The 15,616-nt window shown below is 49.3% G+C and overlaps 1 protein-coding gene across 16 annotated transcripts in view; it reads right to left on the reverse strand.

Moving 5' to 3' along the window:
• Positions 1–15,616, reverse strand: part of CAMK2G (calcium/calmodulin dependent protein kinase II gamma) — a 165,861-nt gene that overhangs the window by 16,130 nt on the left and 134,115 nt on the right. For 10 of the 16 annotated variants that reach the window (XM_045024386.1, XM_045024385.1, XM_045024384.1 and 7 more), the window contains exons 14-16: positions 3,349–3,417; positions 1,833–1,877; positions 1,100–1,148 (exon numbers count right to left, since the gene is read on the reverse strand). In XM_045024386.1, coding sequence (XP_044880321.1) covers positions 1,100–1,148; positions 1,833–1,877; positions 3,349–3,417 — 163 coding nt within the window. Of the gene's footprint in view, positions 1–1,099; positions 1,149–1,832; positions 1,878–3,348; positions 3,418–7,046; positions 7,080–15,616 lie in introns of all 16 variants that reach the window. The other 6 variants (XM_045024387.1, XM_045024390.1, XM_045024392.1 and 3 more) reach the window with 3 other exon arrangements.

The following is a 15,616-nucleotide window of genomic DNA, read 5'->3' on the forward strand; positions in this document are numbered from 1 at the left end:
AAAGCACTGTCTCCACCACCACATTCCTCTTCAGTGGGGCTGGAATTTACCTGACCTGCTTACACCTCCCAGTGTACTGGGCAGCTGCTGAAACACTGCACTCCAGGCCAGGCAGGTCTGACTCATGTAAGTCCATCACAAGAAGGAGAAAGGATTGTACAATGTGGTCATGGAGAGATATACAATTCCATCCCCCTCTTTAATACAATTCCATCTCTCTCCTCTGAAATGCCCCAACGCTGTGGCAGCCAGGGAATTCCATTTCCATCTGCAAAGGGAAAACAGAACAGAGAGAGCAGAGTCCCTTTGCCCTGGACCAGAGACAGTACATCCATCCAAAAGACATGGGTGTGGAAACAGAGAGCTCCTTGGAGAGGGGTGAAACAGGGAGATCTCAATCCCCTGCAAGCTGTGTCGAAACACAGAAAGGAACAGCTAGATTCCAGATCTGGAGAGGGGAAGAAATAGAGAGATTCCAGTCCCTGTAAATGATTGGGAATGGAGAGATTCCAATGCCCGGGAGGACAGAATTCCCACCATGAGACTAACAAGACACACAACTTGGGGCATGGAAGGCTCACACACCCTAAAAGCCAGGCTGGCCACTTCCTCAAAGCAGACTGGAGTGAGTGAGTGAGTGAGAGTGAGAGAGAGTGTCCCTTTGATGGACAGCCAGCCAGCCAAGCCTGTTAGCTATAAAAATCCCTCTTGGTTGCTGTTCTCTGCTTGCTTTACCCGTAAAGGGTTAACAAGCCCACCGGTAAAAGAAAAGGAGTGGGCACCCATTGACTCTTTTGGTCAGGTGCCCACACCTTTTCTTTTACCTGTGGGCTTGTTAACCCTCTACAGGTAAAGCAAGCAGAGAACAGCTACCAAGAGGGATTTTACAGCTAACTGGCTTGGCTGGCTGGGTGTCCATCAAAGGGTGCATACCCATGACCCCCTGCAATAGGCATGGCAGACAAAGCCATGGCAAACTCAAGAATCGAATCAGATGTACAGCTCTGGAGATGTTAGACCACGATGACTGAACTCTGCACCATCAGTGGCAGGTCAGACCTCCAGAGTCTCCTTCCCACAGCCCCACAGTATCACCTACCTTTCAGATCCTCATCTTCAGTGGTGGTGTTACAGCTCTCTGTGGAACCCTGCATGGCACAAGAGAATGTTACTAGATGGCAAAGTCAGTAGATTGAAGACACTTCCGTTTGTCTGTGGAAGAGGATAGGGGAAGCGCAAAACAAAGGAAGGGACGGGAATGGGATGATAGAAGGAGTACTACTAAGAGGACTGGGATGAAACGGCCAAGTATTAGTCAATACCTAGCAGCAAGACCAATTAGGCTTTGGAGTAGCCTCCCATTAGAAGTGGCACAAGCCCTCAAAGCTGGGGCTATTCAAGAAGGGAGCACCAAGCCCTGGGAGTATATATCATAGGGGACAACTCCCCACTAACCCTGGCGAGAGTTCTCCTATGAGGTGAGTGAAGAGGGAATATGGGTCAGCTACAACTTTACCTTAGGGCGCACTGAAAGGAACTGGTCTCCAGCTCCAGAGCCCACCAGAGGCACACAGGACTCTCCCACCTTGCCCACCATGAGTACGCACCTGGTGAGAATCTTGCCCACTGGGTCAGGAAAGGGACAGTGAAATCTGACTTGGGATCTATTATCCCTCCCTGCCCAACTATTCTAGATGCCCACAGTCACCTAACACAACCCTCCTAGTGCCAGAGCAACTGTTCACAATCATTCTGTGATGCATCATCAAAGGGGCAAGAACTAGGGTCACGGAAGTTTCTCTAAGGAAAAATAATAGCGACATGCCCCTTACCTTTATGCCATCTGTGGCATTGTGGACAACAGTCGTTTGAGGCTCCTAGGAAAAGGGGGGGGGGGGATTAAACTCAGATTCTCAAACCTTTTCCCCTTGTTTCACTCTCCAACAAGCACAGAACAAGTGACCAACATGGAAACAAACCACAAACAAACTCCAAGCTGCCAACGTGTGTCCAAACACACACTCCCTGCTCCAAGGGCTTCTTGAAAAGAGATGCTCAACTAACAGCTACATTCACAAGGAGACAAAGCCCCCAAACACCCACCAGGTCCCAATTCGCCTTTTGAGAATGGTGTTGGCACAAACACCTTAAATCTGTGACCAGCTAGCAGCTGTAAGTATAAATCTCCACCCTCTTGAAGGCAATTGACTAAGCAATGAGCCCTCAGCAGGTTCTCTCTCAGAGAACAGATTTTTGGGGGAGCGGGGGCGAGGGGGATGGTGGTGGGTGAGGCAAGGGCCTTTGTCTCCCAGCTTTCCATTGAGTTTGCCAGATTTTTTTACTCTGAAAAGGGACATTGATAATTTCCATAAGAAAAAAGGGGATAAAATAAGCCAGTGTGTCCCAGAGAGGAACTGCTCAGGGAACTGGGCTGCAAAGGAAAATGCATAATTTGCTAAAACAAATGTCTCCCAAATGAGACATTTGTAACACAAACAGGCATCAGAAAGGTGCCTTCAGCACCAAAAGAGTAGCAGGTAAAGCCAATGTGGGGGAAGCTTAAAATTATGAAATGTCCCAGGAAAAAAAAACTCTCTGGAATGTTACAGAAAGCAACTGGCAGGCCTCCAGGAGCACAAGCTGGTTTCTGCACTCATCCCTTTGCTCTGGAGACAACACGTGGGATCCTGCCCCATTTCACCCACTGACATCACTCCTCCGGGTAGATCGGCAAGGACACCAGGGGCTGCGATGGTACAACAATGCACACTCACCCATCCATCTCCACTACCTACTTGACTGCTACCTGATCTTCCAAAGGTATCCACGTAGAACACACTTGGGCTGGGCTGCTAAACATACCAGGCACAGCGTGCCCTACAACCCCATTGCATGCTGCAGAACATGAATCGGTGATGACAGCACAGAAGGTGATTAACCTCGCAGCCAATAGGGCGAGTGGGCCACAAAGGGGTTCCGTCGAGACATATCTGCCCACCCCACCCGCTCAAGGTGGCCAGAAGTCCATGCTTCCTTTTCCTGGGTGTTGGAGAGTGGCTCCATCACTCCATCGTTTTCTTCAAAACCAGCTTCCCCCAAGTGAGAATTACACAGGGATGGTGCAAGGGATAGTCCAGGCCAGCTGCAGTCCCCACATCCAACTACCACTCCACTCGGCTTCCGCAGCCCCCTACGGCTGTGACTAGACCCCACAGCAGCAGAGGAACAGATAGAACTAAGCGAAAACACAAGCTCAGACAGAGCAGAACAAGCAGCACTCAGGGAGGCAAGAGTCAAAAGTAACCCAAACAGGAAAGACAAGGAAGTAGTAGTAGTCAGGGAAGATACCATGGACGTCTGCACTGGGGGAGTTTCTTTTGCTGGGCTTACTAGACTGGTTTTGTTGTTGCTCTGTGGCTGAGACAGAAAAACAGATTGTTTTAGTTCCTCTGCTGGGTAGCAGAGTCAGCAAATCTTTACAGTATTGTCCTAGTAACTCCCCACCATCTCCTCAGCCCCCCTCCCCACACACTCATCTTGCAGCAAGAGATGAGGACAAGGGAACCCATCCCGGGTCGCTAGAGACCATCCTTCCCCCAGAGGTGACCAGGTGCAAGCAGATGTACCAATACCCAAATATGCATGGATGGTTAGAGCGATGGGAAAGGAGAGCAAAAGAGGCAGCAGCCCAAAGGGGAAAGGGAGGTAGAGAGAGGTGCAAACAAGAACCTCTGGGGCAGGAGGGCTGGGAGCTGGCAGTGGCTCCTGGAGATGAGGACCCAGGGCTGCGTACAGACAGACTACAAGTGTGATAGGTACTGGAAACGAGTGGGGCAATCTCAGATATGGCTGGTCTGGGCTTGTGCCTCTGGGAAGTCAGGCATGGGACGATGCTGGCAGGGCCCCAGAGAAGGTGGTCAGGTGGGACAAGGGGTGATGGGGATGTGCGGAGCAACTTTAGGGCCAGAGCATGAATGAAGCTTCCAGGGGTGAGCGAGTCCTTCAAGCTGCCTAGCTGGTTTGTGTCTTTCCCCAGCGAGTCTCTCGTAGACAGGGCAGGTGAGTAACACCTCTGTCCTCCTCATTCACACAGCCCAACGGTGAGGCAGAGCTGCCAACTCCCCTCCTGCTTGCAGCACAAAGACCTTCTGTTCGGTGAGAGTGGCCCTGCTGAATCAGGAACACGCAGAGCCCATGTCTCATTGAAGGCCAGGCCAGCATGCACTGAGGCTGCTTCCCATGGTGCATTGCCTCGCCTGGGAATCCAACCATGACCCTGCATGAGTCTCCCAAGGGCCTGTGGTGCATTGCTGGGGAAACAGGCCTGTCCCCTACACAGGAGATGGGGCTCTCGTGACTGAGACAGTTTCACCCCTTTTCCCCTAAGTCTTCCCTTCTACCTCATGCCAGCAACAAAGGTAAAATCAGCAGCACCACAGGCTCACTGCAATCCCTTGGCTACAAATCAGACTCGTACGGACTCAGACTTCTGAGCTGGCTGGCCTCTTTGGACCTCCTCTCTTACCCCCCTTTCAAAAGCGGCACAGAGAGAGGGTGACTCAGGGAACCCCACTACATCTACCCCCTCACCACCCAGGACAATGAAGAATTCAAATGCTGAATCACAAAAGGCCTGGTGAGAGTTTAACCACACCCACTGCAAGCAGATAACATGGGGCTGAGGTTCCTGTGCGGCACCCCATCACTCTCCTCTTCTCTGGTTTTCCTTCCACAGCCGCATGCCCTGCTGGAGCTCCATTCAGGTCCCATGGGGACAGAGCATGGTGGGCCTGCCCAGGCCTCAAAGCCAGGAAAGGAGCAGCATTTTCATGCACACACCAGACACTCCCTGTATCTCGGTCTGGCCCCACATTACCCTGCTCTCCAGCCTTCCATGTACACGGCTTGGGCAGGGGTGTTTCTAGCCTGGTGATGCCAGACATGGGGAGGAGCTGCCGTGTGGCTGAATACCTGACTGAGCTCTGGAACGGCTTCGCCCATGGGGTTCAATGAAAAGAACCTCCGAGGGAGTCACTACAACCCCGAACCTTGCTGCAGAACAGCTGATAATCACCCTGGTCTCAGGGCTAGCTGCCTCACTCAACTCAGCCCCACAAGAGCTTTCGAAACGCATGCAGCAGACCCATTCTCCACCCCGCTGCCCACCCCGACCCCACTGCTGTCCCAAAAGAACTGAAGGAAGAGGTAGTTCTGCACGGCGTATCAAGGTCCCTGACGTTCACCAGCTGACCAGATCCACAGCATCGTACTTAATTCCCGAATGGAGCCATTACGAAATCAAGGACACAGAAAACGTGTCTGGTGTGCTTCACATCTCTGTACCTTGTAGGGGGTTGCCTGATCTAGTGACTTCTGCTCATTGGGCCTCTGTGGCCATTTAGCCAATTGCTCTTCACTTTCACAGGCAGGTACCCCACATGTGGACTCCGTAAGCATACAAGTGAGCCACGTGCATGCACCCCCTTGCCCCCTCATTGAAACCACTGGGCACCAAGTATCCTTACAGATTCATGCAGTACAGAGGAAGATCTTGACTTTTAAAAGAAGGCAGTCCACCTAGGAAAGCATCAGACCATTGAGAAGAGCTACCTGATATGACCAGTTCTGGCAGAACCACTGAAAGAGCTCTCTGAGCTAGACAACGAGAGACAGACAGACAGACAACACAGAGGGTGCAAGAGAGAAAACAGACCAGTGACCATAGCACTAAGGACACACATGTGCCAGCCAGCTAGAAGAAAGGAAAGCAAACACCGGTCACCGAGGCTCGCCTGTATTCACTGGTTGTTTTTCCAAGCTTCACTGCCCCAGTGATCCCTGAGACATTGTTTGGTTCTCATTTCCCAGCTGCCTTGATGCAACGAACAGAGGGTAAGGGTAGGACCTGACGTTGAGCAGCAGAGAAGAGGACAGATGGACACCAAGAACTCCTACCCCTACGTTTAATACTTTGGGGATTGAGAGAAGGAGGGGCTGCAGCCCCCGGAGTCAAATTTTGCCCTGGGGTATTCCAAGTGGTACTTTAAAACTTTACAGGTAATAAATCCCAGTGTGACAGAGGGAGGGCAAAATTCCTAGGGAGTAATAGAGAAGCCGACTCCTCTGCTCTGGCATCACTCAACATTGCTCCCTTTCCTGCCTTAGGGAGCTCCTGTTCTGTCTGAAAGGAGGCAAGAGCTGCAACGCAGCAGACAATGATACAGTAGATTCCTGCATGTTAGTTACCACCCACATCTCTGAGAAAGAGACATGGGCAGTAGCTACGGGGCTGCAGCTCATTCCCTGAAATACGGCACTGGCTGGTTTTCTTTTTGCTCGCTTGAGATATCAGCGCATCACCATTTATCCAACATGTTCTAGAGACAGCAAACACATTCGGATGCATGAAGGGGGAATGGATACAGTGGGGAGAGTGTCACTAGGTACTTGATTCATGCTGGGAGACGTAACAGATCTGGAAAACAGGGAGTTCTGGATTACAGGGCTGACAAACCTTTTCAGTATAGAATTTTAAAGAAAATAAATTAAGGGCAGCTTTGAGCCACCAGGTGGTGCTGTGCCCGCACCTTTTATTGTATGTGCCATGGAGCTCCATGAGAGGCCTCTGCCATATCAGGGGTGACTCCTTTCGTTCCACACTGCAGGGCTACCACCACTTGCTCCTCTTTTGGCACTTCTATAGCAGAACGACAAGCCCACGTTCAGACCACACGCTTTGCCGAGACCCACCGGGGAGCTGATGACTTCTCCATTTGTTTCTCCTTGGATCAGCCGCCAATGGCTGGATATATTAAACTGCATTTTAAGTAGCCAGTTTTCTGGACAGAATAGAAGCTGGTGACTGGCCAGCTCCTGACCAATCATGTGGCCCTTTCTGTGAGGACGTGGACCTTTAAAGTGCAAGATGACTTCCCCCCACAACCCCCGCACAGACATGCTATGTAGGGTGATGAGCACAAGCTGAGCGTGCATGGCATGAGAATGGTGGACGCACGGATCACAGGCAGCTTACGGGAGGTGCTCACCATCAAATGCACACTGGAGCTCGACTTCCTTTTCTGGACACACCATTGAGAGAGGGGAAAAAGAAGGAAGAGAGGCGATGAGAAGAAAAGCACAGAAACTATTCACACGTTAGTGCCACCAACACTCCCCTGGGGCAGGAAGGAGAAGCAGAAGAAATGCAGACTCACGGAAAGGGTGCAAAGTATAGGCAGTGTTAACAAAGAACACCCCGCCACACACGGGAGGGGAGGGACCAGGGAGAAGACACCCAACATGTGCAGAGATGGGGGCAAGGAAGGAGGCACCCACATGCACAGAGCTGGAGGAGGGGAATGTTCACATGCAGAGGGGTGCCTGCAGATGCACCCAGACTGGGGATGAGGGAGAAGCACTGCTTCCCACACAGAAGGGGCAGGCAGAGACCCTCTCATGCAGGCAGATGAGAGGGACGGGAGCCACGCACTCAGAGGGCAGGAAAAGGAATGCACGTGGGAGGGCTGGGGGCACCTCCGGGTGCAGAGAACAGGGAAGGGTTCCCCAGGCACACAGAAAGGGGAAGGGGCAGGGGAGCTGATACACACCCCCAGGCAGAGGGGCTCCCACACTCAGGGTCTGTCTGCACTACAGACAAGGTGTGTCCTTAACTTGGGTCAGCTAACCTGTGTTAAAATAGCACTGAAGACATGGCAACTCTGCTTTACCTTGGGCGAGCAGCTTGAACTCAGGCTATGGGGGAGCCTGGGGATGAACCCTTCCTGTACTGTCCCTGGAGCTAGCCTCCAGGGGTCAGCTAACCCATTCAATACCCACTCTTTCTGCAGGGTGACCCCCCTCCCCAGGCTGGTATTCAGAGAACCTCTTACACACAGAAGTGGAATAAGGGGCACAAAGGTCCTCGAAGACGTCTCTCCCATCCCTCCTCCCGGCACGCTGCCGCCTGTCTGAGCAAGCGGGACACCACCCTCACCTCTCGTAATACTATCTCTCCAACAGCCCAGTCCCCCCTCTCAACACATGGCAGACGCTACCCACCCCAGGCCACTCCCTTCTCCATCCTCCCCTCCCCCCGCACCCTCTAGGACAGAGCCCCACTTCTCTAACTTCAGACCAGCATGACTTTTATGGTGTTGCACTGCTTCCACCAACCCTCATCACTGGGTAAGCCGAGCTATCTCATACATGCTTCCCACCTGCCTGTCTCCTCTGATACCATCCAGTCCCGTCTCTTCTGGTTTCTGCTCTTTCACTAATGGGTGCTGCTCCTCTCCATGTTACGGGCCACCTCTGAGCATGTCCCGTAATGCACAGTACCACACTGCACCCAATTCAAAGGAGAGGAAACGGTGGCAGGGTTCAGTCATGCAGACTAGGAGCCCTGCACCACAACACCTCCCACCTCCCCTGCTGTCTCCACATTCTAGCTTATGGGCCCTTCCATGGATCACTAGACCCCTGCTTTGTTAGCTTATGGGTCCCCATCTGGCCTGGGCATGAATCCAACCTTAATCCATTGCTCTGCCAGTGCTCTCACACATGTACGGAGGAAGTCATACGGACACAGTCATTCAGAGAAATAGATGCTCCCCCCAACACACACACAGCGCTAGATGCCTTTTCAGACACTCAGCATGGTTTGGGACCAGGTAGGCAGGGTATGAACAACTGCAACCCAGAAAGCTATTTCCTGCCTCATTCTGACCCTGTATGAGAGAGTTTTGGGCTCTTGCTAAGTTGCAGACCTGCTCACATGTGGCCCACCATGCACCCATCTTCACAGAGGCAGCAGGGACTGGCCCTCATCCAGCCTATGTTCCAGGGCTTCTTCTCCCAGGGCATGTTAGCATCTCCACAAGCTTTTCCGAAACTTGCAGGGCCACCCAAAGGGCTGCAATTAATGATCTCAATGAAGATATAACCCCCAGGGAAGAGTATTCAAAGGACCATTTTTAAATACCCACACACCACATTATGGGCTTCGGAACAGGGATTGTCCTTCGGTTAAGTCAGCCAGCCAAATCCAGTCTCATTTTAGGCCAAGTCAGAGGGAAAGCAATGGGCTGGGTTGGAAAGCCAGCAGCAATGACCTAAGCATCATTGTAGAACATGGCAGTGATTCCTGGGGCGACCAGAACCAAGAACACCTGAAACCAGCAGGGACACCTCTTCTCCTTTCCCCAGGGACAGATCTGTGTGTATTCTGTCATAGCTCCACTGGAGCCAAAGGAGCCATGGCCATTTACACCAGCCAAGGAACCACCCCTCAAACTTTAGGTTTCACCCTCTTCTACAAATCTATGGAAGCGTATGGCAGACAGAACTCAGTCTAACCTGCACCCACATGCTACAGGGAAACTTCTCCACGAGGGCAGGGGAAAAATCAATCTCATTCAGAGGGTTGATACATTTCCAAGAAGAAGAAAAGAAGGGGAGTGGGGAGGAGAGACAGAAGAGACGAGACATACAGATCTCTGAGGACAGTTTATATTTGATTCCCACCTATACAGCATCATCAAGAGCACTGGCACAACAGACTTAAATAACCAGCTCATGAAAATGGTTAGCAAAGAAACAGTTGTCTGTCAGATCACAGTATCAACACAGGGTACAACCAAAGTAACACAAAAAATACAAAAACAACCACCCTCTACCTCTCTCCCCGGGAATTACATAGGGAAGAGGAAATCTCAAGATCTCTGCAGATTTGAATGTTAACCCACTAATCAAAGTACAGCTTAAATTCAAACACCATTAACCGAACAGGAAGGACTCTGGAAGTTTTGGACGCCACATAATCCCCACCCCATATAAACAGGAAAAAAATACCAGATAAACAATAAGAAGTGGATGAACAGGTTTTTAACACACACAAAAAAAGGAAACTAACTGGAATCTAAGATTGTTCCACAAGACAGACCTAGGTACATCTTATGACTAGATACTACATGATTAATCAGTGCTCAAAAACATAAAAAAAAAAGTATCCATGTCAAAATATACTTGAGATCGTGACGGCACTTTTTAATACTGTCTGGCACTCATGGAGAGAAATGCAGCCCATCACAGCTACACCAAACTGCCCTAGTGCCATAAAGCGCTTCAAGCAGGCCCAGAATGATATCCAAACCCAAAGCCACTCATTCTCCATTTACATGCACGTCCAGAGGGCCCCTTGCAGTAGTATTAGCGCGCACAAACAATAACAGGACATCGTGCTCTCCATAGAAGTTAACTTATCAATCAAATTGCTCTTAAAACAGCCAAATAACCCCTCCAGAAATGATAAAATACTTGCAGTCTCCAATAGAGGAAAGCTTGTAGCCCACATCAAATTCTACATTTAAATATCCTGACCCTCTAATCTAAAGGTATCAATTAGAACAACCTTCCAATGGTAATTCACAAAGTTACTAGAGGAGGAGCACCTATATATTAACAGATGATAAAAAGCAGGGAGAGATTCCTTGTTCGACAGCTAAAGGTGCTTTCTTCTGTTTAATGACAGCAAAAAAAAGTGTGTTTCCAGATGCTGGAAATATGCCTGTGAACCAGTGATCATTGTATTTACTGTTTTCCCTGACCATGTGACTATTCTTATGAGGCAACACTACGTCTTAAGAGACTGCTATAAAGTATCCCTAAATCTCTTTTCCTGACCCCAGAGGCCACAGTCAGGATCAGGGCCCCTTTGTGCTAGGTGCTGTGCACCAGATAGTCCTTGTTCCAAAGACCTTAACATCTAAGACGACAAAAAGCCAGCAGCAGGAGGAGTAGGATACAACCTACAGCAAACTGGCCATGGGGATGGTAGGCGCTAAGCTTGTTAGGCAACTCCTTTCTACAAAACAGAGGGATTTCTGGAAAAATCATGGAACAGGTCCTCAAGGAATCAATCCTGAACCACTTAAAGGAGAGGAAAGTGATCAGGAACAGTCAGCATGGATTCACCAAGGGCAAGTCATGCCTGACTAACCTAATTGCCTTCTATGACGAGATAACCGGCTCTGTGGATGAGGGGAAGCAGTGGATGTACTATTTCTGGACTTTAGCAAAGCTTTTGATACAGTCTCCCACAGCATTCTTGCCAGCAAGTTAAAGAAGTATGGGCTGGATGAATAGACAGTAAGGTGGATAGAAAACTGGCTAGATGGTCGGGCTCAACGGGTAGTGATCAATGGTTCCATGTCTAGTTGGCAGCCGGTATCAAGTGGAGTGCCCCAAGGGTCGGTGCTGGGGCCGGTTTTATTCAATATCTTCATTAACGATCTGGAGGATGGTGTGGACTGCACCCGTAGCAAGTTTGCAGATGACACTAAACTGGGAGGAGTGGTTGATACGCTGGAGGGTAGGGCTAGGATACAGAGGGACCTAGACAAATTAGAGGATTGGGCCAAAAGAAATATGATGAGGTTCAACAAGGACAAGTGCAGAGTCCTGCACTTAGGACGGAAGAATCCCATGCACTGCTACAGACTAGGGACCGAATGGCTGGGCAGCAGTTCTGCAGAAAAGGACCTAGGGGTTACGGTGGACGAAAAGCTGAATATGAGTCAACAGTGTGCCCTTGTTGCCAAGAAGGCTAATGGCATTTTGGGTTGTATAAGTAGGGGCATTTCCAGCAGATCAAGGGATGTGATCATTCCCCTCTACTCAGCACTGGTGAGGCCTCATTTGGAGTACTGTGTCCAGTTTTGGGCCCCACACTACAAGAAGGATGTGGATAAATTGGAGAGAGTCCAGCGGAGGGCAACAAAAATGATTAGGGGGCTGGAGCACATGACTTATGAGGAGAGGCTGAGGGAACTGGGATTGTTTAGTCTGCAGAAGAGAAGAATGAGGGGGGATTTGATAGCGGCTTTCAACTACCTGAAAGGGGGTTCCAAAGAGGATGGATCTAGACTGTTCTCAGTGGTAGAAGATGACAGAACAAGGAGTAATGGTCTCAAGTTGCAGAGGGGGAGGTTTAGGTTGGATATTAGGAAAAACTTTTTCACTAGTATGGTGGTGAAGAACTGGAATGGGTTACCTAGGGAGGTAGTGGAATCTCCTTCCTTAGAGGTTTTTAAGGTTAGGCTTGACAAAGCCCTGGCTGGGATGATTTAGTTGGGTTTGGCCCTGCTTTGAGCAGGGGGGTTGGACTAGATGACCTCCTGAGGTCCCTTCCAACCCTGAGATTCTATGATTCTATGATTTATCAGCCACACTCAGCAGTGTCTTTACCAAGTCCTGGGCTGGTCAATTCCTTATCCATCTCCCAGGAGACGCGAGTATTGAGAACGATCTGAAGGAGGGGGCTCTGGCCTTACTGCTCTGTTGAAAGCTGGGCTGTTCCACGAACAAGGGAATATGCCAAGAAGCAGACAGTGGCCAGGCAAGTCTAGAATCACTGGTGGACTAGAGGATGACAGGGGCAGGCAATGGGATAAGGGACAAGACTGAGGGTATGGCTACACTTAGAGCTGCCCAGCGCTGCCGCGGGAGCGCTTTGAAGTGTGTGTGGTCGCAGCGCCAGCGCTGGGAGAGAGCTCTCCCAGCGCTGCACGTAATCCACCTCCCCGTGGAGATTAGCTTACAGCGCTGGGAGCTGCGGTCCCAGCGCTGGGGCACTGTTTACATTGGCGCTTTGCAGCGCTGTAACTTGCTGCGCTCAAGGGGGTGTTTTTTCACACCCCTGAGCGAGAAAGTTGCAGCGCTGTAAAGCACCAGCGTAGCCAAGCCCTGAATAAGTAGGGAGGGGAAGAAACGTGAAGGGCCTTGAAGAGCCAAACAAGAAGCTCAACCTTTACATGGTGAAAACTAGAAACCATGGAGGGATTCAGAGGGAGAGGTGATGTGGTCAGACTTGGAGAGAGGAGGCTCTTAGCAGCTGTCTTTTGACTTGATGTATTAGGCATGGTATTTGCTAGTACATAGCTATAGCGGGAAACTCTCTTAGCAGAAAGAGTTTATACCAGCAAAAGATTGATTTTGCCAGGACAGCTTTTATACAGGTTCCCTGAACAAAATCAGCTATACCAGCAAAAGCACTTTTTACACTAGGGCTTTGGCTAGTATAAAAATGTCAAAAAAAAAAAAACCACACCTAACAGACATCACTATCCATCAGAAGTCTGACATGTTGGCCTAGCTTTAGGTGGGCTGAGAGTTTTCAATGGGAGGATGAAAGGTAAAGGGGCCCAGTCTGTCACTGCTTTATCCCTCGTATCAACACTTGCAGCGGGAGCACAATACAGGTTATGACTGGAGTAAAAAATTGGTCTTGTGGAAGGCCACAGGACTTAGGAGACCTGGGTTTTATTCCAAGCAGAGTCCAAGGAGAGAGACTTATGGCAATGATTTACCCCGTGTGTTTGATGAGTTGGGGGTGAGTCGGTGGTGGAGCCAAGGGTTGGCCTTTGGGGATAGGAGAGAGAGCCGAACAGAAACACTTGTATTGTGATGGGAAGGAGAAGTTAGGGAGGAAAAACAAGCAGCCACCCATAAAAGGAGAGCAGAATATCTACATTGGGATCTGAGTGGAATTTTGCCCTAGGTAATCACAAACAAATCAGCAGAAAACAACAGTACCTTATGAATCACACACACCCCCGCCCCCGCCACAACAGCAGTAATCTTAGAAATGGCAGGCAGAAATCATTCCAAGCCCAACAGAAAACACAAAGCAGACTAGACGATGCTGCAGGAAGTAAACAGTGACTCCAATCAAGTTAGCAAGAGTAGTTCCTGTTCTGGAGAAGCAAACTAGGTTCTGGGGGCTTAGCACAATTTTTTTATATGGCTTCTTACACTGCAATCATCTGCAGGGAATTTTCTCTCCATGTGAGACTGGAAAGAGCATTCTTGGGTATTAACGACACGCTTACTACAAAACCCATCACTGCACAAAGTGTCATTATTCTGGAGTTTAAAGGGGGGTAATATCATGACAGATATTGGGTACAGAGCAGTTCACTGATCAAATCACTTCAGCTCTCTATGCCTGTTTCCTCCCTCACCCTCCGTCTGCCTGTCTCTTTAGACTGGAAGCTAATGTAGTTGAGATTCTCTTGCTATGCCTATGTAATGTGACCGGCAAAGTGGAGCCTCGATTTCAGCTAAGGCCTCTAGGCGCTACTGTAATACAAATAAATAAGAAAATGGAGCAACAGTTTCCCCCATTGATGGCTGGAAGCATGTATTCCTGGACGTTGATAAACTATTTACTGTGGCAGATCTAAAGTGTTCTCCAAGATTCTTGTATAAAGCATTTGGGTATCCCAGGGTGAGGGGTTAAGCTGGACTTTGATTCTTTTTATTTTGTTTCCCTCAACAATCCCTAAATAGCATGGCTTCAACCTCAGGCTTTTTTTCCTAGGCTTTCCACAGGATCTTTAGGTCTTAATTTTCTGATAATGTAAATTGCTTGACCCTTGTAGATTTCAAGGCAGAGTATTTCATAAGAATTCCTTAGGTGTATTTTTTTTTTAAATACACAGGGTGTGCCTCCCATGTCAATTATTGTATTGATCCTTAAACATTAGCAAAAAATTAAAGCAAAAGACATTAGTGTCTTTTCCTCATTATACAAGACTGAACCGGGGTGTGTGGAGGGGGAGGGGGAAAAGAAGAGGTTGGATCTGCAGCATAAACCTCACCATACCAAATGCTGAAACTTGTAATACTTTTTAGCCCAGTTCTCCCTTAAGCTACGTACACACAGCTGCCATTGACGACAGTGGAAGATGCGCGTGTGAAAGAGATGAATGATGGTGTGGCGAGCTTGGGATGGGTGCAGTATGCATGAATGGCAGAGCTGTGAATAAAATTACGTAGCTCATTCTGAGCACCACTGAAACCTGCAGTGCCCCCCACCATCCCATATATGCTGTATGTGACAGAGAAACTGTTTTCAGACTGGTTGAGAGCGTTCATTAAACGTTACTGGGACCATTTTTTGCTATCTCCCACCCAGAAAGCAAGGTTCTTGTTACCATGAAACCAAATGCAAAGCGCTCAGAGGCAAAAAAATATAAATACATTTTAAACAGCTAAAATACCGAAAATAGCACTTCTATGCATAAAAATGTCATGAGCGTGTAATCAGGTCTCCCAGGGCCCTCTAGGGCTAGGAATGAGTGCTGGACCACGACAATTCAACGGGACTGCCCTTGCTAAATGGGAAATGCCACTGTTTGTAATCATGGGCAGTGACGTGATCAACTTTAAAACTGTGATATATTTATGTAGACAAAGATAATTGCTGATGCAGGAGACAATCAGGACTATCCTTGGTCTGAGCCCAGTGTTTTTTTGGGGGTGGGTGGGGATTCTGTACAAGGAGGGAGAGAAGGGGAGTAGAAAGATGCATTAGTGTGGCAGGCAGATTTAAAAACAGCAGCTGTTTGGGATGTTCTAACAAGCCCTGGGGAAATGCAATGCAATGATTGGCAGAGGGCAGGTGAGAGATGAAGGGATATGATCCATTTATATTACATGGCGCAGCGATATATCACACTGATGTTACCGTGTAACCAGGTGGTCACTCCCTTCAATGGCCTGGGAACTGCCACCCCTGTTCTGGAGAGGTGGCCAGCAGGGAGGCGCTAGGAATCAG

This window comes from Mauremys mutica, chromosome 7, assembly GCF_020497125.1.
Source record: "Mauremys mutica isolate MM-2020 ecotype Southern chromosome 7, ASM2049712v1, whole genome shotgun sequence".
NCBI lineage: Eukaryota > Metazoa > Chordata > Testudines > Geoemydidae > Mauremys > Mauremys mutica.